General features: G+C 43.1%; 1 protein-coding gene across 5 annotated transcripts; it reads right to left on the bottom strand.

Annotated features, from left to right (window-relative positions):
* On the bottom strand, positions 1-22,484 carry rin2b (Ras and Rab interactor 2b). 5 transcript variants are annotated; one of them, XM_028973903.1, is made up of 14 exons: positions 22,262-22,484; positions 21,466-21,559; positions 17,072-17,146; positions 15,494-15,570; positions 13,690-13,781; positions 12,104-12,302; positions 11,744-11,855; positions 10,610-10,682; positions 9,414-9,505; positions 7,648-8,871; positions 5,035-5,343; positions 4,558-4,689; positions 1,615-1,778; positions 1-1,533 (listed from the first exon to the last, which is right to left on the bottom strand). In XM_028973903.1, exons 4-14 carry the CDS (start codon positions 15,548-15,550, stop codon positions 1,222-1,224), a joined length of 2,766 nt encoding a protein of 921 aa, XP_028829736.1. In that variant the 5' UTR covers positions 15,551-15,570; positions 17,072-17,146; positions 21,466-21,559; positions 22,262-22,484; the 3' UTR covers positions 1-1,221. The 5 variants fall into 5 exon arrangements, with proteins under 5 accessions (XP_028829736.1, XP_028829738.1, XP_028829735.1 ...); XM_028973905.1 differs by lacking the exon at positions 21,466-21,559; XM_028973902.1 differs by lacking the exons at positions 17,072-17,146; positions 21,466-21,559.
* Between the last annotated feature and the right edge of the window lie 851 nt (positions 22,485-23,335).

Genomic DNA, 23,335 nt, shown 5'->3' with positions numbered 1-23,335 from the left:
TACAGTAAAATCAAGTTTATTTGTAAAAATTGCATTAACTCTGAAAGCAGAGCATAATAACTTGTGAATTTGTATCGCAGGGCATTGCAGAACCGGTTCATGCTTGCATTTAATATATAGCTAAACGATTATTTCCAGCGTTTTGTGAAGTGACGTTCCATAAATTTGACTTCCACTTCTCCCCACCACCTTGGCTATTGCCACATGATGAAACAGAACACTGACGGTTTCAGAGATAAATTGGTTTATATTATGTCAGTTTTAATACAAAACAAGGATTACAGTATATGAAGGCTTTCTGGTTCAGTTTGTCCTTTGTGACATGATGCCTAAAGGCTTCCTGCACCTTAAAGCTGTCACCTTTACCCTGGACAGCTGGGGAACCTGGATCAGATGTGCAGCTATTTCATTAAGGCAAGTTTCAGGGCTAGGACAGTATTTATTTTCATTTGGTAGGTCCCCTACCATGAAAATGCCATGGTATTTAACATGAATACTAACTCCCCTAGTATTAATGCTCCCCTGGCAGAAGGTGTAAAAAGAGGCATTCTATTTTGCGGTCGGATATGAAATTTGACCCTTTATGACGTCATAAGGGGAAAGGTTACCTCCCGTTTCTCATGCTTTGTCCGGCACCACGGCTGAATTTCAGAAAGAGGCTTCAGATACAGTATTAGGGGACCAATAAGACCAATATATAAAAGCAAAAAAAAAATTTTTTCACATCAGGGGACCTTTAATTGTACGTCACATTCAAAGAGAACGACATCATGTTAGAAATGTATATTTCAGTGTTCCTGAGCATGTTGCTCTGGCAACCTGGCTTGTGTTTCCGGTTGCCTTATACTCTCAGTTCAGATCTGTTTCTGTTCCCCACGTCCCACCCCTGACTCATGTAAATGGGATTTCTGTACACAGTATAAAAATGCTTCAGACAGATTGTGGATGTAAGAGATTGTCTGCAAACAAAAAAACAAAAAAACTCATATTTACAACCTTCACATTATGCAACACACACCATAATGAAGACTCTAGAGCACACATCTATTCATCCACAGTTAACCAGCAACTGTGGGATTTACAATAAACTATATTTTTGTTGTTATTTTGGCACACAACACAGCTAACCAGAACAGCGTGTGGGTAAACAGTCACCCAACAGTAATGGTCTCTTTGATTGCCAGAACTTGGGTTCCCTATAAGCTGAACGGTATTTGGTGATCACCTATAATTTTGCCCGTCAGTGTGTAGGCCGAGGTTTAAGTTGACCACTCTACGGTAGACAAAATTGAATGGTTGCCCGTGGGGACGGCTGTGCAGCTCCGCCTTGATCCTCTGAGGGTGGGTATCCGGAGCCAGCTGCTGGCTGGTCTCCCCAGTCAGCAGGAAGAGGGCGTAGTTCTCCGGATCGGCAATCCGAAATTTCTGGGCACAGAGCTGGCATACTTCTTCCGTAGTGGCATAGGGACGCACCAGCAGGGTCTTGGCTGTGCAACCATTGTCCACTTCTTGCAGTGCCACCCGGAGATAATTCTATCATGGAAAATAAACAGAATTATTATAATATCTGCATTATAAATGGAATGTTATTTTTGCATTTCCACCCAGCAGTACCTGGAAATCCTCTACAGAGGGCACCGAGCGCTCTGTGGTGCGGCGGCGGTGCCACTGGTGCAGCGTGTTCCGGACCTCGCTGCTCAAAATGCGAGCTGCCTGCTCCTCTTGGAAGTTCTTGATTAAAGACATGGCGCCGTAAACGCTGGTCAGGTAGTAGCCACCTGCAGGAGACAGAAAGGAGTGAGGTTTTGTATCAAATATCAAAGCTGAATGTTTTTGGAAGTAGTTGTTAGATTGTTTTTATTTTGAGCTATTTTAGGGGGATATCTGTGTGTGAAGGTGACTATTACTGTGCATAATTATTAGGCAACTTAACAAAAAACAAATATATACCCATTTCAATTATTTATTTTTACCAGTGAAACCAATATAACATCTCCACATTCACAAATATACATTTCTGACATTCAAAAACAAAACATCGACCAATATAGCCACCTTTCTTTGCAAGGACACTCAAAAGCCTGCCATCCATGGATTCTGTCAGTGTTTTGATCTGTTCACCATCAACATTGCGTGCAGCAGCAACCACAGCCTCCCAGACACTATTCAGAGAGGTGTACTGTTTTCCCTCCTTGTAAATCTCACATTTGATGATGGACCACAGGTTCTCATCTTTGATGATACCAGCCCAAACCAGTACTCCACCTCCACCTTGCTGGCGTCTGAGTCGGACTAGAGCTCTCTGCCCTTTACCAATCCAGCCACGCGCCCATCCATCTGGCCCAGCAAGACTCACTCTCATTTCTTCAGTCCATAAAACCTTAGAAAAATCAGTCTTGAGATATTTCTTGGCCCAGTCTTGACGTTTCAGCTTGTGTGTCTTGTTCAGTGGTGGTCGTCTTTCAGCCTTTCTTACCTTGGCCATGTCTCTGAGTATTGCACACCTTGTGCTTTTGGGCACTCCAGTGATGTTGCAGCTCTGAAATATGGCCAAACTGGTGGCAAGTGGCATCTTGGCAGCTGCACGCTTGACTTTTCTCAGTTCATGGGCAGTTATTTTGCGCCTTGGTTTTTCCACACACTTCTTGCGACCCTGTTGACTATTTGGAATGAAACGCTTGATTGTTCAAGCGTTTGCAATTTTAAGAGTGCTGCATCCCTCTGCAAGATATCTCACTATTTTTGACTTTTCTGAGCCTGTCAAGTCCTTCTTCTGACCCATTTTGCCAAAGGAAAGGAAGTTGCCTAATAATTATGCACACCTGATATAGGGTGTTGATGTCATTAGACCACACCCCTTCTCATTACAGAGATGCACATCACCTAATATGCTTAATTGGTAGTAGGCTTTCGAGCCTATACCGCTTGGAGTAAGACAACATGCATGAAGAGGATGATGTGGACAAAATACTCATTTGCCTAATAATTCTACACTCCCTGTATGTTGCCAGGTCACAGAAACCTGTTAATTCAACAAATGAATGAAAACAGTGTTGATCAAATGTATGTATTTCCGGGAATTTTACTAAAGCAATTAGGTGCACGTCTCGGCTCTCTCTACCTGCAAACGTGATAAAATCGAGTTAATGATTGTGCTAAGCTGACATATCCTGTTGAGAATTCTTACTCATTACATTATATTCATGTGACTACTGTTTCTGGAATACACAATGCGTTAACTACAAACATGCAGAAATACACTCCACATTGTCAAATATTATAAGCTACTGGAACTTGTGTGCTCATCTTTGCCAGTAGAATACACTGTACACTATTTTTATGCAATCTCTCAGTGTCATGATGTGGCACAAGGAACATGCAATGACACATAGTTCACTTCATTTTTCACTTGACTAAAAACAAAAAAAAAAAAAAGAAATGGCACAAGAAAAACAGTAAAAGCACGCCAGCAAACCAACTCACTCAAGCTGCATTCTTCTAACGACAGACAAAAAGAGAGCAAGGATGAGACACATCAGGTGGGTTTATGCTGCATTGGGCATTCTGGACATTTATGACATGTGCATGTTTCCTGTGCAGTCTGGGAAGGAGAGAATGGCTGCCCACTGTGGTCTAGCAACATTCAGCTGTATAAACAGAGAGATGAACCTGAGACTTGGAATCAAGTTGAGATGAAAACCAACCAATTCCAGTCCCACGAGGACACTAAGCACAGATGTTATGATCTATAATATTTTATCCAATGATACAAAATGCTGTGTTAAATTAAAGTATGTTTCATACATATAGAAAATATACACTATATATCTAATAATTTGTATTCATGGACTGGAGTAGAACTGAATTAGCCTTCATTCCCTTATATAGCAGCAGTTTGATGCTAAATAGTGTACGTTTCTACGTGAAGCCTTGAGAGTTGAACACGGTTGCCTGGAAGGTCTCAATGTTTCATGAAGCTTCACAGCTCGGTTAAAAGAGCAAGTAGTATTTTACATACCATTTACAAAGTATGCCGTCATGTTGGCGAAGAGCTAAAAAGTGCCAGTATGAGAAAGTCCAGTTTGACAATTACAGAGTCGGAAATCTGACATAGTCTGAGATTGGGATTCCTTCAAACAGTTTTATATTTGGGCAAACTCAGCAAAACTCATTTACTGTAATCAGTGGAGACTAGACAAGGGTCAAAAGATCATGGGGCGGGCACACAGACCAGATCCCATTGGTCTGGTTAGAGTCCATCGCGAATGGTGTTTCCCTGTTCTATATACAGTACAGGCCAAAAGTTTGGACACTCAATGTGTTTTCTTTAAACTGTTTTTCTTGTGTTCATTCATAGTTTTGATGCCTTCAGTGAGAATCTACCAACGTAAATGGTCATGAAAATAAAGAAAACACATTGAATGAGGATGTGTGTCCAAACCTTTGGCCTGTACTGAACATGCAGCATTTTTCTTGCTAGGTTGCTTCACAGCACATCATAAATTACTGGACGCTTATCTAGTTTTCTGTTCACCTAAAGTCCAAGGCTAGCAGTACCTTCTCCATTTAGAAGACTGGGTTCCAGGAGCTCCATCATGTACTGAATATCAGTATCCAGTTGTGGCATGTCACATTGGGCCAGCACATAGGTCAGCACGGGCAGGAAGTCGTCCGCCCCGAACATCCTTCCTACAGCACGGACAAAGAACGGAAGTCAAAGTGAAGTATCAAAATAAATAATTGCACAGCATTAAATTAACATAATGTACCCCATTTACACACACACTCAAACAGACACACACACATTTTATTTTTTTACATTTATCTGTGGATCTACGGTAAAACCACAGAATTGTAAACTTGTAACCACCTCCGTGTAACAAGAAACAAAGATGTTTATGTGACAGCTAGTTCTCTCACATTAAAAAAAAACATGCATCTCACTTAACCTGTCGGGTCTCAAACACACGCACAGTGCACACATCCGTTTTGTCCTGCAAGATTGCTTCGATAAGAGTAAAGTCATCACGACACCTGAGTTGTCCTGCATGACGGCGTAGATCAGCTTGCACACCCTCAGCAGCAGCAGCACCTTCTTCTCGGGTGAATACATCTTGCGCATGCTGCGGAATTTGTGACGGATCTTGTCTATGGCGGCCGCGTCTGGGGGTACTGCCCCCTCCACACCCAGATCCTGGGGGCGCTTTGTCTTGGCCAAGGCCAGGTTCTCCTTCAGCTGCTGCCACGCCCCGCTCCGCACTTGAAAGTCATGCAGCGCCGTGTCCACCGTGAGCTTCAGTGGTTTAAGGACACACTTGTGCATGGCCTTCTCCAGAACCTGATCTAGAACAGACATTGCGACAGAATTGTCAGTGCGATCCCTGTTTTTCTTTCAACTGAGCTCATTTGTAATAAATTATGATCTTGGCCAATAATTCATAATAGTCATAATCGGTAATCTGATTTACATTTGGATTTGGTGTTTGTGGGAATTATTTACAACAGAAATTCTGAAAAATTAAACAGGAGATCTAGATATTCCTCATCCCCGGACCCACTTGGCAAATCATTTGTAATCTCTCTCTCCCACATATACACACAGCTGAGGGGTCTAGGCATGGTTTCCGCTTCCCCTTTTTTTCACTTTACCAGCGGAAATCCTGTGGATATGCAGGGTTACAAGCACACAGACCCAGACTGATGGTCTGGAGGCGCCGAATCGCTCACGTCCAGGAACATCCAGGTTTTTCCCCAACTAATGAACGTTCCTAAAATATACCATCAACACAACTGTAAAAAATGGAGTAGTTCACATTAACCTAACTATGCGGTAGGAATGGAAGCTGAGTTGTTCAGTTGTTCACTGAAGGTCATATCTGATCTGATTTCTATCAGCAGCAAACCTTTCCATTAAAATGGAAAAGTGAACCCAAAACATGGCAACAAAATACTGCCTCACAATTCCAATCCAATGAAATTTCACGAAACATTCCATGGGCCAAGAGTCCGGTATGTCATGCTAGGTCACATAAACCTGAATAATTAAATAAAAAACTACTTTAATTAAACCTAAATACCCTGAAGAAACACCTGAAATCTAGAGAAGAAATTCATTGCTGTTCGAAGCCGAGGAACCCGCTGGCCAGCGTTGGAAATGCTCTTCACTGAACAGAAGGACTTTCACAAGGTGTCAGCCACCATTAGATTACCAGGTTCCTTAGAGAAAAGTGTTGTGGAAATTGTACAGTGCTGAGGTGGTCAGGAACTGCATTAATGGTGAGAAAGAGACCACTGAATGTCACACTCGGGTCAGTTTAAACAGGGTACTTTTACAGTGATTCGCCACATACTTGCACCAACCAACCCACAAACTATCTGCGCAATAAGGCTGCAACAGGCAGCCAAAAAAACGGCATAATACACGGCATTCAGAATTTACTCCCTCTTTTTTTTACTTCTTTGCAAGCACCAGACCAACCAGACCAGCAAGGGATAAGCATGCTCTGCTGTCCAAGCTATGGTGTGTGAATGGTGCTTCATCTGAGACATGGTCAACATAAATTATATATATCTACTGTGAATGAAAAAAATGAACAAACAGAGCCAGCCAGTTACAGAATGGACTGCCCTCCAACCAAGAACTTCAAACATTCCTTCCAGCTGTCAACAGGCTCTCGGTGCATATACAGTACTGTGTACGAGTTTTAGGTACCAATGCAAACCAGTGGGGAAAAAACAGCTGCAAGCAAAATTGTTAACATAACAAAAAAAAAAAAAAAAAAAGTCAAACATTGATCAAATATTAATTTACCTAAATGATTTATTGCAGGATACTCCTATTTTCCTTAAAGGTCCCATAAAGATTTCACTTTCTGACATTATTAAATAAATAAAAACACTACGGACCCACTACTATAACGCTGCTTATAAAGCTGCTCCGCTGTTCTACAGTGTGCAATAACTGCAGAAATAATGACCAACACAGGTCAGTACAACACGTGAATTTTGAAGATTTGTCCTTATAAAAGGCTCCAATACACAACAAGTATGCAGAGCTTTAGGCCAGTTGTTTACTGCACTTTCTGCACGGTTATCTGTTCTTCTTCTGTGTCTATGTTGCAGTAATGGATGACTTCACTACTTTATGCTTCTGAATATTCACACATTTATTTGTGTGTCAGATGACTTTCTGAATAAATCTTGTTTGTAACGGCTTACAAAAGGGGGGGCTGAGAAAACATAATTCCAGAAATTCCTCAGAGCTATTCAGATGAAACATTGTTCTGGGTGGGGAAAAAAAAAAGTGCATCTCACTCAAATACGCCATGTGAAACACTTCAGATAGAGGTGGCACATTTCATCTAAATTATTAATAAAAAAACGATGTTACCTCCTGACTTCAAATTACGTCTCTGACCACGTAGGTTATAGAAGCCACGATGAAAAGGAGATTAGTCCAGATACGACACAAAACACCGCACATTAAACAAACTAGAGTACACCCACGTTTTGAGCAGGTTTGACCGGGAAAAGTGAAACCCTCCTTCTTCAGATTCCCCCTCTAGATATTAATCAGCCTTAAAAAAGGGATAATACGGTCCCCAAATGTGTCTCAAGATTTTAGAAGGTCTGAAAGATACCTCTTACCGATTTGGTCCTCAGGGATAAGCGACTCGACGGGTGGCTGGAGATCAGAGCTGTGGAGGAGGTACGCCTTCATTTGGGTGAGGAACTGTCTCAGGGTCTGCAGGAGGTCCAGGCCTGAGGTGTGGAGACCGCCTCCACCGCCGCCGTTCTCCTGGAGAAAGCTTACATAGTCTTGCACCAGGCAGCCAAAATACGACGCCTTATCATTGGCAAGTTCCACCACCTTCCTCACGGCCCTCCTTTCGGGGGCCGCCAGGGAGCTGAAGACCCCGCTGACCTTCTGGAACGGCCCCTTCAGCGCCCGAGGGAGAATGAAGAGCGCAGAGGAGGCACCGAGTTTCAGCTTTTTACAGCGACAAGGTGACCGCAGACGGAGCTGGAGGTCATTCTCAAGCCCAACCCCATAATCATCTTCATCCAATTCATAGTCATCGTCCAAATCCTCATCTTCTTCCTCCTCCTCGCTACTGTCTCCAGGCTGGTGTGCAGGAAAGGGTCGGTGGAATTCATCGGAGGTCTGGAGATCGAGGGAATCCGAGGACGAGGTGGAGATGCTGATGTCGCTCAGCCTCTGTTCCAGATGTTCTCTCCTGCTCTGATCGTGGGACAAAGCCGGAAGGTTCCCAGGGCTGGGGACGACCTTCCCCACCCCACCATGAGGCAGCTTGGCATTGCTCAGTGCCTTAGCAATCGTCTCTTCATCGAGGGCGATGTGGCAGTGGTAGGAGTCGACGTTTGGCTTTTTGGGTGGTGGTGGCTTCTTTGGACTGCTGTGCTTCAGCCCCATGGAGGTCTTCTCCACGCTCTGGTGCAGCTGCTGAACTGCACACCAGCTGGCAGAGGTCTGGGGCATGCTACCCTGCATGGAACTTGTCGCCGGCTTATGAGGAAGACAGCGCGGAGGCGGAGGCCGCGGCGGCGGGACCGCGCAAGGCTTTCCCCCGGTCTTGCTGGGGATTCCCTGGGGGGAATCGTCTGGAGAAGATCCGCTACAAACAGGAACGTCCTGCTGGACCTGATGGTGGGTCTGCAGGAACAGAGGGTTGACGAAACACAGGGCCCTGCTGGACTGGATCCTCAGGCAGCCAGGCAAAGTGCTGCTCTTGCATATCCTGGGAGGAGATCCATGGTTCTGGGAAGCAGCTCCATGCGGCAACAGGTCCGCAGGTCTCCCCTGAAGAGGAGCATTCGCTGAAGCTTGTCTCGGTGTACAGTCCCAGAATCCTAGGAGGGGAAAAGCGATTCGAAAGATGACAAACACAAACTGTATAACATCGAGATGAACTCACTTCGTTTTTATTCTTTCTCTTTTCCAGGAGCGAGCCTGCGCCTTACTGAGGGCTGATTCACAAATGCCGACACACACCCTGAGCTCACACAGGCGCTGACTCACCCATGCAAATATTCAAAGGGGTGGATCTTAGCACACTGTGTGACGCGCGTCTGGCTTTGCTTGCTGTATCTGCCACGCCCTCTCCCTCCGGCACACCACCACCCCCCCACCCGCCCTCCATTCCTGCAGAGTTAGTCAGTTCGGTCGGGCTAATAATAACACACGGCCACGACTGGAGATGCCAGGCTGATTCACACACACACAAAACAGTCATACTGGCTACCCCCAATGTTGAGAAAATGAGCAATAATTATTGAACCTTAATGTTAATAGTGTAATAATGTTAACTGTAACAAAGTGGATGTAAAAATAAACTGCATTAACACATAAAAAGTGAGGGACGTAATGAGATAATGTGACAGATCCTCAGTACCTGCTCCTAGCTGGGCCACCTCCTCCACCTCTGTGTGAGTTTTAGCTGAGGCAATCGCTGCAGGGAGCTTTAGAGTAAAGGGCAAAACATCTCTGCAAGTGACACAAGACAAAAAAAAAAATAAGAATATTTATGACCTGCACAGAAGACAAGCACTGCTCCAAAAGCCTGACTTTTCCGCTACTTCAGCCAGACAACAGACCTCAGGGAGGCAGCAATGCTGTTTGGTTTGTTAAAACACAGCTGCACACACGAAATGTGTTCGTCGCGGCCTGGCTTGTGCACGGAATTGAGACATGTCGGTTCTACAAGAGCCTCCACTTCCACAACTGCAGCCCTTCCCCGGACGTGGTCCCTTCGGCAGGCTGTAGTATTGCAGAAGTAAGAGATTTCAAAACAGCGCGGCCCAGACCTCTTCAACCTTGTTCCCTTTCCCCCCCAAATTGGTGCTCTTCAGCACACGCTTGAGTTTCTGTTGTGTCCATGTGTTTAGAGACAAGCCATTGGTAGTAGCCTAGTAGCCTAGGGTGGTAGTAGCCACTATGAACCAGAAGACCCAGGTTGAAACCCCACTTACTACCATTGTGTCCCTGAGCAAGACATTTAACCCTAAGTTGCTCCAGGGGGGGACTGTCCCTGTAACTACGCCCTGGATACGGGCGTCTGATAAATGCTGTAAATGTAAATGTAAAATATGCATCAATTGGATGTAGAAAGTGAGCATTTCAAAAAACTTTACTGTGAACTAGAACCTGTACAGTTCAACTGAAAACCAAGACAAATATAAGAATGGACAATAAGCTGGCGTGCACACCCTTTAATTATTATTTTGGATGTAATAATCATTCAATGTTCTCGGGTAGGAGTCTGTGAGCATGGCACACTCATCATCGCAAAAACATTCCACATCAGTCAGAATGTGCCGGCTTTTCTTGTGCACAGCCCCCAAAGACTTTCTACTGAGTTTAGGTCAAATAGCCAGACTTCTGAATATAGTGCTTCTGAATAATAATAACAACTAATATTAGACAATAAATGACATCTAGTCTATGTATTGACAGCAGTTAAATAGACTACACATTATTATTTTTTCCAAAAGTTTCTCTGCTCCCAAAACATCAAATTTCACTTCAAATGATTTAATCTTCTCTTTTTCATATTTGTATTGCGTATTTGGGTTAGAAGATATGAAATACCTGCTAATACAGTAGAAAGCCACCAATCGAAAAAGATCTGCAAAGCTGAGTCCAGATCCTTCCAATGAAAAGGCTGGAAAAGAGAAATTGCTTAAAAAATACAGAAGAGCAGACATATTCGGAACGTGACTACTAAAGCAGCATCAACATCAACATGTACCACATAGGGTGGTACTGGCCTAGTGGGTAACACACTCGCCTATGAACCAGAAGACCCAGGTTCAAATCCCACTTACTACCATTGTGTCCCTGAGCAAGACACTTAACCCTGAGTTGCTCCAGGGAGACTGTCCCTGTAACTACTGATTGTAAGTCGCTCTGGATAAGGGCGCCTGATAAAAATGCCATAAATGTAAATGTAAAAAATGTAAAACATGTAAATCAGACCTAGTCGATTAGTCCAGAATGCTTAATGAAATAGAGCAGCATCAGCAGCAATAGGAGTGAAATGTCAACACCATGTGCAGTAACTAAATGAAGGGCTAACTATGAGTTGGCTGATAAATGTATGCCTGTTACCATCCTCAAATAAATGATCAATTTGCAATTAAATCCCAGTGAGCGGTGTGCAGTGTTGATTTACACACACTAGATGGGGCTTTGATGGCTCCTGTTCAGATTATTTAACATTAATACGAGTTCCCCCAGCCTCTCTACGGTCCTGCAGTGGCTAGAAATGGCTGCATTTGTCTAGCAGTGGCTAGATTTTCCCCATGTGACGTCATAAGGGGAAAGGTTACCTCCCATTTCTTATACTTTTTCCGGAGTATTTCCACCCCTCCCCCAAAAAAGTAGCTCCACCGACCATCATGGCTTGAAAACGTGTGAAGCACCGCAGTTGCTCTGTGATTGGATGTGAATATGAGCACAAATGATTTTTTTTTAGTTCAGTCACACGAGACTAATTTTATTCGTCTTCTATCGGCCACTCTCCTCCTTGTCCCACCTCTCTCCTCCTCATTTCCATTTAAAGCTACACACACCGAAACAGCGCGTCTTGGGAAAATCTCATTGCGTGACTGGCTAAACGTGGCTGTAATTCTGCACCACGGCTGAAAGAGACTTCAGATACAGTATTAGGCGACCACTTAGACTGATACATTTTAACGACAAATGCAAAGGAGGAAGACTCACTGTATTGGTTCTCCCTTACTGGGAAGTCAAAGATGGGACATCCGGATGCATCATCCCCTCGAACAGACAGCACCTTCTTCTGGAGTTTAGAGGACCTCCTAACCAGGAAGGCCTATGTGAATTAAACACGAGTCAAACTTTCACAGTCTTCATGATGTCAACGAAAATGTATTCATGAAATGATCTAAAGTCTTAAAAAAAAAAAAAAAAAGACACAATCTCACATTTATTTCAATATTTTATTTGTGTGAAGTACAAACAACAGAAATGTTTTTCAGTACAATTACTTCTGGAAGGGAATTTGATCAATGGTCTAGTAACCACCAGAGATCATTTCTGGTTCCTGCTTCCCTCCCTTACCCCGGGTGGTTGCTTTAGCAGGATGCGTGTGACCTCCTGGTCGCTCAGTGACAGCAGCAACCACACGGGATGGGCCTGCGTCAGTCTGTCCAGCACAGTCACGCGCCGGCGCAGGGAGTCATACCCAGAATCCCGTTCCCTCAGGGACACCTCACAAGCAGGAGACTGCAGGTACACCCCACTCACCTCACCCTCCAGTCTAAACAGAAAGGTTCAAAAAAAGATTTACCTGAGAAAGGGAATATTACGGTATGGTCCTTTTGTGGAGTTATGTACTTAAGTTAAGTATTTAAGTTATGGATGTCTGTGAAGATTCTCAGTCATCCAGGTGAATTTGTCTGAAAGTTGAGTCATGGCATTTCTTTCTTTAGCGTAGAGACATTTAATTCTGCATCCACAGAACTTTGTCAATCTGAGGGAAGTTGGCTTGTGACCACAGATTTATGCTCCCGGTTGGTTTCACCTCAATCCCGCCTTGAATAGGCTCTTTAAGTGAAACAAAGGCAGGGGGAGAGGGTGGGTGCCCCGCCCTGGCAGCTCCTCCTATCTTCATTAAGCGGGTCCTTAAATGTGGCCAACCTGGTGGACGTGTGACAAAGTTCTGTGGATGCAGAACGATGTATGTATATGTATGTGTGTGTGTGTGTGTGTGTGTGTGTGTGTCATTCTATAAACAGCATTTTCAACATTATCAAACTGGTAAAGGTAACTCTGGTAACTCAATGTGATTAATAAATAAATATTAATAAATAATTTTTACAACAATTTACCTCCAATTGAAATAAAATGCAATAAATGTGAGCATGATTACATTGAAAAGTCCACTTTGCTTTCCAAACTCTCTTGTTAGTGTACACTTCCAGTCCTACCAGTTCTCATGCTGAAAGCTCAACCCCTCCCATACCACAATCTCCAGTGTACACACACAATGTGAAGGCATGGCAGGTAGCTTCAAACACGGACAGATCCTTTCTCCAATTCACCATGTATGACTCTTTATTGCCAGCCTTACTCTTAAACATACTGGACCGTTTTCTCAACCAAATCAACACCAGTCCTGCTCTGACACCCACTGCATGCTCACTCTCCCCTGGAAATGGGTCCCGTTCTGCCTGACCTCTTCCCAAAGTGAAAGTGTGAACTGTAGAGTCTGTCAAAGCCCATTGAGACAAAGTATGTGATTTTGGGCAAAGCAAGAAATAAATGTTGTTGTTACTACTGAAGTGCATATTATTAACTGCTGATATAAGACCTCTTTCCATATCTCTTTAAAATGTTAAATGGAACATTATATTCTTATAATAAAAAAAAAATTACAGAACAGAGAGCAATGAAAACTTAATACATCACACAGGAAGGCTGAAAACATAATAAGCCAATCATATAAAAATCTTATTTGAAGTCTAGTTTTAGATAATAACAAGATATAAAACAAAAAGGTACTAGAAATAAACCAAATTAAATAATATATCTTTCAAATAGAAATTTTGTCAGTTGTTCTTAAAATAAAAAGATTTTCTGGGGGGTAGTGTACACACACACTGAAAAGATTATACCTGAAAACGGGCAGATAGGTGAGAACTTACCCATGTAGAACCATGCTCTCTTTGTGATACGAGCTCGTCTGGGCCAGTTCTCGCTCCAGCTCCCCAAGTTCAGAAGCAAACGTGTCTATCAGCTACAGAACAACAAACAGGAGAAGTCCAAGTCAGCGGAAGACATGGGAAAAATGACAGAAACCAGCAGTGAGACTGGTTTCTACAGACAGAGAGACGGAACAAAAGAACAGAAGCACAGAAAGGACGTCAGCCGTCTCTATCAGCAAACAGAAAGTGACAGAATGGCATCTGTCAGGAGGAGGCTGGGACAAGGCTTATTCCCCTTCCTGTGCTTGCTGTACGTCCCGGAGGAAGACGCCGATCTTCTCCAGAATTACAGCTCGTCTGTTCCCCTGGAGACTCCACTGCACATGCATCTAATATACAGACTGCTGAACGCAATCGTTGCATCTCCTGGAGAGAATAATCATCTGCCTGGGAGTAAACAGGCAGAGGAACTCAAACCGGAACGGAACGCCAGAAGAGCACCACGGACCAGACTACAATGCCGAAGGCGATTACTGCACACAAACAGCATATTTCTCAACGGCATTTTCCCTCCTCCTGTAAGGATTTAAACAAAAAATTAAGTAACTTATTCGTGACTTATTCATGCATGCCCTTTATGTTACTGGGGAAAATTAAGAAACAAACTGGGGAACTTGAAGGCGACGGGAAGCTGTAATAACAGCAGTCGGCCCACAGAGGGCAGTGTTAGGTACTTATAGGCCTTGCAGCACGAGGTCGGCCAGACCAACTTCTGTAAGAGGCAACATGGTGAGAGCAACCAGTTCACCCACTGGAATTTGGGGGTGACATCAATTTCAGCAGCCACAGGGAAAAGTGCCAGCGCTGCTTGCTGCTGAGGGTCAAAAGAAATGACACGAGAACAGGGAGACAAAATGAGCAAGAACAAAGAGACACTGAGATGATAATAAGAGATAATGAACAATTTTTTTTCCCCGGGAATTTGCTCTGGGCAGCTTGCCTTCCTTTAAACTAAACAAGCAACACAACAAGATCTGTTTTCATTTAAGTGATTTCAGCGAGTAGACGAAGGCTATACAAAAGTGGAAGAAGCTAGGGACATGCAAACAAAAAGCCCTCTGTCCAGCTGCTGCTTTTTGGGCCTTAGTGATTCTGTGCATCAGCTTTAGTAAATGGAATCCATGGGTGAGTATGAACATGGAACAGATATGGCTCGTATGGAGAGCAGAGAAGTAGGAACGTTAAAACCAACTTCCTAATGTTGTCCCCCCCTTGTAGACATGGAGTACTCCTAAATCTGTAGATGCATTGTTATTGAGAGATAGAGAAAGATAGAGAGATAGATAGATAGATAGATAGATAGATAGATAGATAGATAGATAGATTACCCAACTAATTATGATATTATTAATTATTTACAGTATATAGTGAGCATAAATGTCTGTTTTTTTTTGTGCCTAAAATCATGTTCTGTATCGTCATTCCCGTCCAACGGCTCTTCAGGTGCTGGCCCTCCAGCCATGAGTGCTGAATTTGCATCTACAGTGGGATGGTAGCCCACCAACTGTTACACAAAATGACTGAGGGACAGCATAGTTTCCTTTTTGGAAGGGTGTGAAAATGGTTATGCTAGTTATATAATACTCGATTATATTATTCCTTAAAATTATACAAAATATAGTGACAAAATATAGAAAGTGACATGTAACATAAATAAACAAATAAAGTAGTACCCTTGCAGAAGGGATGAACAGACACTGTAAATGAGTGAGGTAGAGAAAAGACAGACTGAGCAAATCCCTACCTTAAAGAAGCTGCCTTTCCGATTCAGGTCCGCCTGCTTCAGTGCATTTTCAGCCATGCTGGCCTCTCTTTAGCGCCCTGCAAATCACACAACAGATTCATCACAGACTGTCTTTCAGAGGACTTCTTTCTTTCTTTCATCGATGCTTGAACTGTTCTGTGAAGGGGTGTTGTGAGGCCTGCTTGGGATATCTTCTTTTTCAAGATTTTTAGGCTACCTTTGGCAGACGCTCAAACAGATTGAGAGAACCAGGACTGTCTGTTTGTCTTTCTTGTTCTCTCTGGCCATCGAGGAAAGAGGAAGAAAACCTAATTATTCTTGTCCCCACTCATTCTGGTCTTTGACCAACTGGGAATTTTCAAAGAAAGCTATGAATGGCATTATGACTAAGAAAAACAATATGGGGAAGTGCCAGGTAAAAACGCAATAAAATGTAGTTTTCTTCATTTTTTGCAAAGGATACATCATGTATTTCCTTAAAAATAAATCCATACAAACAAAACACCAGCATTTTCTTATTCAGTTGTTTGTTGGCAGTTATTTTGGCAAAAAAAAAAGAACATTAAAATATGAATCAATATGTTGCTACAGCTTTATATGGGAGTTTCTGACCAATCAAAACTGTCACATGTAATGTCATTTTACATGAAACACAGCTCTTCCTCCGTCAAATAATGGGCAAGCATACCAAAATACTTACAGGGACATACCCATTTGTTGACAGACTGGAAGGTTTTAATGGCTTGTCTGTCCCATGAAAAAATATATATGAAACTATTATTAAACCACACTGTTCAAAAAGCAGGAAACTACCATGATCTGGCAAAACTCAGAGGTGCTACATAAGACATGGGCCGCATGGGGGTTAGTGATGTGTCCTCACACCTCCAAGGTTGTTGAAAGGGGTTTCATCCAAGTTCTGCTTTTTGTGAGTGAATGAGTGAATGGTGTGTGTGTGTGTGCATCCCTGTGTAGGACTAAGTAGTAATGGAACGTGTGAGTATGTTTGCAAATACCTGACTCATTTCATTGACCATCAGAATTCTTGAATTTAAGTGCAGATCATTCTGCATGTTGGTGGTGTTTGTGATGTGTGCTGACTGCTCTTGAATCTGAGGGACCTTGGACTGCTCTGCACTTGTAATGTATCAACAGGAGCAGGTTTAAAACATCCAGAATGTGGAAAAAACCTGAACAAGAGGCTACTCATCATTAGCCTAAGACGTCATTAAAGTTAGTCTTCAGGGTGTCAGAAATAGTTGTACACCAAGAAAGGGCTACTGGTTAGTTAGTTAGTTATGGTTCTGGTGGTATGACGTTTCTATAACCCCATCTTTCACAGTAAAAAGTCTTACATCCCAGATTAATTTCACAGAATGGCACCACCAGGTTACAGCACCAACAACAGTGATTCATTCCTATAAGAGCCTGTTATATTCTGCGTAAATCTACTGTGGGGGATTTTAACCCCTTCTGAATGCCTGTAAAGCCTGAATGCTCCCCCCCAGTTAATATTGTGAGGGTAAGAATGAAGGCACAGCAATTCATCTACTAAATTCCTATTCCTATAAAGCATACCTTCTCTCTTGCACACGATCTCTCTTCTCTCTCTCTTTCAGTCTCAGCTGGCGGGGATTCTCGTATGTGTGTCAGCTGCAAGCCAACAAAGACACATCTGAGCCACCCAGAGCACTGAGGCCTGGCAGAGACACAGTGAGTCTCTGAGATGGACACAGTCACACACTGAATTCATCAGATGTACACGTAAGGGTAAGACTATTACACTTGGGTTAGATCGTTTTTATTACTAATCAATAGATTTTTTTCCATACTGAGATTTTTCACAATAGTCCATTGGAAAGACAAACAGTCATGAATTGCAATATCGGTGTTGCCAATTAGGATCTACCCTGGAGGGCTTCTGTGCTTTGTATCACTATGACAAAAAGAACCACTTTCACTTTACTTCTTCCTGTTCACCTGTGTCTTGTTTCCCCTTCACCCTGTATATAGACCTTGTGTAGGCACCATTGTACATGCTGGTCTTATGCCATTTGGGGGGGGTCGACCCCGTTTTAGTTTGTTTAATAAACATCCTGTTTCACCTGGTACCTTTCACCCCCTTTGTTCTAGCGTGTTACTGAAAGTGAAGTGATTGTCATCGTGAAACGCTGCAGCACAGCATACAGTGACACAACGAAATGTGGCCTCTGCTTTTAACCATAACCCTTGGTGGTTTGGTGGGGTGCAGAATTGTATCTGCGCTGTGGTTACCAAAATTATATTTGTAAACATTAAATGTATAAAATCCCAATAACACACCCATTTAATTCTGTATAGTCATGTATGCTATATAGACTAGAGCTGTAAAACTTGACCCTAGCCGGGTTGGGTTGGGCTTGTGCTCAATTTCAATAATTTAAGTCTGGCTTGGGTCAAGCTTGTCAGCAAACATGAAAACAAACATTCAAATAAAAATGTGTAATTAATTTAAAAAGTGTGTATAGATGCACCAGAGTTCAGGAAACGAACGGTCAATAAGATTGTGGGTTTTTAAAGGCATTTGAGGGATGCAACTGTTAATCCATCCAGCAAACCACACACTCTGAAGAAAACTTCCCATTACCATTTAAAGTTTGTGTGATTAACAGGAAGTGGGAAGGCATGTATATACAAGTTCATTTCGCAACTCGTAATTTTGCAAGTTCAGACATAGGTTTTCGAAGAAACAACTTCGTGACTCAAGATGAAACTAAAACAGCAGCTGTGGTTGTAAGGTAATAACAAAATATATTTGTTCTTCCTTTGAAAAATGGCTTTAAGTCCAAGAATTTTATTACAGGTGATAATGTTGCATAAACATGATCAGCGGCCATGGTCAGATGGAGGCTAATTGATCAAAAATATATATTAGATTAGATTCACCAACTTACAAAATAATTGTATTTTGCAGCCCTATATTGAAGAACATGCTTATGTAGCCTTAACCATTGAAAAGCAGTTGCTTCCCAGTCTCCAGATTTGGAGAAATACAGACAGATACACGACTGCGTGTCTGGTCTAACATCACCTCTCAACAACTCCAAACACACACTCACAAAGACACCAGCGTGAAATCACCAGGACCACGCGGAGATGAAAGAGCTACAGGGTAGGCCAAAGAACACATAATTGCATGGAGACAATAATGGGACACTTTTGGGGGGTCTTTGGATGCTTCCGGTTTTTGTTTGACGCCGTCAATGGCTTTGAAGTAATCCACCGTGGAACTTTCGAGTGTAAACGGCACTAATGCTCCCGCATAAAATATTTAAAGTAATACAATATCATGCATTTCTGCTGCCAGATACCATTCAAAGTGGATGGAACGTGCCCATGGATTCAGAAAGTGGTCCATACCAATTAAAAAGCTAATCACAGCACACTTTTGGACAAAAGCGAGGAAACTGGGGCCTGCAGTTTCCAGTTTTACTGGTGGTTGCAGGAGAGCTACCAGCTTTATTCCTGCTCTGAAGAATCAAGCCATTCAGGAATGTTTTGCATGAGCAGAGATTAAAGTGAGTCAGAAAAACCAGGCAACTCCCGTCATTACGGCTAAAAGGTATTAGTGGGGGGGGAGATCTGAATTTTGCAATGAATAATGCACTGTTAGAAAAATAATGTCCCCATTTTAGCTGTGCCAAATATAGATCCCAATGTAAATGCAAAGAATGAAAAAACGTAAGGAGCTTACAGAGGAGTCAGGCCGGCTCTTGCCACATATCTGCCCAGCGCTCCATGAACATTCCAAGATCCCACTCGCACCTGGTCATATGTTCCCCTGGACATTCGTGCCTTTCTCTGTTCTGTGACGTCAGTTGCAGCGGGTCTCTTCTTGTTGTGCATGAACTCACTCAGGGGGTTTTAGTTCTGGCCATCACATTGCATTTCTCAGGGCAGTGGTGGCATAGTGGGTAAAGAAATCGGACTTGAACTGCTGTGGTGCCACTGAGGCCCCCTTGACCAGGGTACCGTCCCCACACACAGCCACCCGGGCGCCTGTCATGCTCACCACTGCTCACCAAGGGTGACGGTTAAAAGCAGAGGACACGTTCCATTGTGCGCAGTTCTGCAGTGTTTTACAATGACAAAACCAACCACTTCACTAATGAAGTCTGGTTTTATGTAGAAGTTGGCCACTTGAAGTAAATACACCTTGAAAGAAGGAAAAAATAACCTTGTCTTAATAGGAGGCAGAAATGTAAATGTCCTTATTCCAGAACACACTATACGGCAGATAGTGTACGCCGGTACTCTGCATCCTTCACTAGATTTCATATAGAGGAGTATTGCACATCCACACCCTTTTATTAGACGCAAATGAGACAAAATAGCATTTGAAAGTTTGGGGAGAGAAAATGCTAACCTCACCCCAGCTTTCACTGAGATACTACACTGTTCGGTCAAGTTAAGTAGGATTTTATTGTGATTCTACAAAGTACATTTGACTACGTTTGGAGCTCAGTTTCGCTTTAAAAGTCTGAAGAGCCGCTTTCCATCCTGGACCGGAAGATCTGGATGCTTTGGAAACTTCTTCCAGGAGGCAGGAGAGAAAAGTGGTAGCGGTGCCCCTTCTGGATCTCCAGGATAGAGGGGAGAGACCCCAGTGATCTTTTCAGCTGTCCTCACTACATGGTCTTGTGGTCCAAAGTGGTGCAGATCCCAAACTAGGCACTGATCCACGTGCTCCGAAGGCTATCCTGGTAGGTGGGATCTTCTCAGGAAGCAGTGACTGGCGCTTTCGACTATGGAACTAGTGTTGACTGACCACGTGAAGAAGTCCTCTGCTACGCGAACACAGAGGAACCTATACGGAGTAATATTTTTATATTTCCACCAGCAATTAAAGGTTTCCTTTATATTAAGGGCCTGGTCTAGTCCAAAATAAGTGTCTGGGGCGGTACCAAGTTGGTGGGGCTTAATGCCATCAAAACATAATACAGCAATACTACATAGATTGTGACATCCGAACTGCGATTGGGAAACCGAATTTCCTTAACATGAACTTCCTGTGACAGCTGAACCAGCTTCTCATATCCTCATATCTTCACATACTCTACATTCGTCCGCCTGGTAACAGCATTATGTTGGAATTCTGCACTTCAGAGAAGGGGGCTGGCTTAGTTTTAAACAGCTAAAAAAATGCTCCAAATATTCAAGTCACCACTGAAAAAAACATTTTAATCTCTCCTTTATTTTCTACCATTCATTTTTTTAACATGGAATCCATATCTGTTATTTTCTGGCTATAGCTATTTCCTGCCACTTCTGCAAAGCAGAAAAAAAAAAAAAAAAAAAAAAAAAAACCTGTGCAAATTGTGCTATTATTAATGATAGGAAGTATATACGTGTATATATGTGTTTTCTTTATTTTCATGACCATTTATGTTGGTAGATTCTCACTGAAGGCATCAAAACTATGAATGAACACGTGTGGAGTTATGTACTTAACAAAAAAGGTGAAATAACTATAGATTTATATTCTTGTTTCTTCAAAATAGCCGCCCTTTGCTCTGATTACTGCTTTGCACACTCTTGGCATTCTCTCGATGAGCGTCAAGACATTGTCACCTGAATTGCTTTTCCAACAGTCTTGAAGGAGTTCCCAGAGGTGTTTAGCACTTGTTGGCCCCTTTGCCTTCACTCTGCGGTCCAGCTCACCCCAAACCATCTCGATTGGGTTCAGGTCCGGTGACTGTGGAGGTCAGGTCTCCACTTTTTGTTAAGTACATAACTCCACATGTGTTCATTCATAGTTTTGATGCCTTCAGTGAGAATCTACCAACGTAAATGGTCATGAAAATAAAGAAAACACATTGAATGAGCAGGTGTGTCCAAACTTTTGGCCTGTACTGAATATGAAGACAAGGCCAGAGGCAACACACCTGCCAGGGTACAAGAGAGTCTTCACACGGGGAAAGCAGAGGGGGCACCTTCAGTTAAGTGGATAACCTGACTGGACTTGTTTCCACCATTGACGTTAATTTCCTCACTGCATTCCGCTGGAGATTTTCCGGGGAGCCGGACCTGAGATGCACCGACAGGGTACGAGGAAGGAGGAGGGGGGGGGTCATTCTACAGACAAGCCATGAGATTTTTAATATCCACATTTTAACTGCTAAAAATCTCAGAATATTTGGGAACCTGCCCCAACGTGCAGGCTCCACACACAGACCTGGGTCCCAGGTTCGAACCCACAAAGGGTTCGGGCTTTTTATAGAAGATCCATTATTTTGTGAGCATTTTATTAAAGATGTATGGCTGGGGGTGAAAATGCCCAGACATTTTTATCTCGACTGTTCCCAATAAAAAGAGTCGGACCCCATTTCCAAGCACAGAGAGTAACTTCTCTCAGTCAACTCATGATTTCAACATTATCAACATAATTAAGGGTGGTAGTAGCCTAGTGGGTAACACACTCGCCTATGAACCAGAAGACCCAGGTTCAAATCCCACTTACTACCATTGTGTCCCTGAGCAAGACACTTAACCCTGAGTGTCTCCAGGGGGGGACTGTCCCTGTAACTACTGATTGTAAGTCGCTCTGGATAAGGGCGTCTGATAAATGCTGTAAACGTACATTTAAAAAAAATAATCACCGATTTATCACAGTAATTAATTAGCAGCAACAAGCGAGCGACAGTGTTCCGAAAAAGTAAAAAATAAAAGTACAAGCTGTGCTTCAAAACAAAACCGAAAGTCGTTCTCGGGACAACGCAGCGAACTGACCTTGATTTATCTCCTCAGAGCCGCGGTGTGAACGCGATCTTGGCGACGTCGCCATTCGCTCCGCGTCGCATCGCATCGCGCCGCGCAGCGCTGCCCACTGCGCCACCGGCCGCGAGTCACGTGTCTCCCGACGGGACGAGACCCGCCGCTTCCGCTTCTCCGGTTATACAGTTACACTTGATTAACACTTCGGTTCGACTTATATCCTCAGGAAATATCCGGGCACGCAACAAAACAACACTGCACCTACAAAGCAGCTTCACGTTGACAAGTTTTACAGCATTTGGTTTATAGTTTTATATTCAGTACAGGCCAAAGGTTTGGACACACCTTCTCTTTCAATGAGTTTTCTTTATGAATGAACATGTGGAGTTATGTACTTAACAAAAAGTGGAGACCTGGTCTCCACAGTCACCGGACCTGAACCCAATCCAGATGGTTTGGGGTGAGCTGGACCGCAGAGTGAAGACAAAGGGGCCAACAAGTGCTAAACACCTCTGGGAACTCCTTCAAGACTGTTGGAAAAGCATTTCAGGTGACGACCTCTTGAAGCTCATCGAGAGAATGCCAAGAGTGTGCAAAGCAGTAATCAGAGCAAAGAAACTAGAATATAAAACACGTTTTCAGTTATTTCACCTTTTTTTGTTAAGTACATAACTCCACATGTGTTCATTCATAGTTTTGATGCCTTCAGTGAGAATCTACCAATGTAAATGGTCATGAAAATAAAGAAAACATTGAATGAGAAGGTGTGTCCAAACCTTTGGCCTGTACTGAATATATACAGTATTTCTGTACTATGTATATTGTTGAACTCACAATAAATCTCTGTTGAATCTTGACAAATTAAATCATTTCAAAAGATCACTGGGGTCTCTCCCCTCTATCCTGGAGATCCAGAAGGGGTGCCGCTACCACTTTTCTCTCCTGCCTCCTGGAAGAAGTTTCTGCAGCATCCGGATCTTCCGGTCCAGGATGGAAACAACTACAATGCAGTGTTCTTTTTTTAATCCAGTGTGGCTTGACTGTGAGTCTCTCTGCCTAATGTACAGGTTTTTTTTTTTACAGTGACTA

This window comes from Denticeps clupeoides, chromosome 3 (assembly GCF_900700375.1).
Source record: "Denticeps clupeoides chromosome 3, fDenClu1.1, whole genome shotgun sequence".
NCBI classification, from domain to species: Eukaryota; Metazoa; Chordata; class Actinopteri; order Clupeiformes; family Denticipitidae; genus Denticeps; species Denticeps clupeoides.
This window is presented reverse-complemented; position numbering and strand designations above follow the sequence as displayed.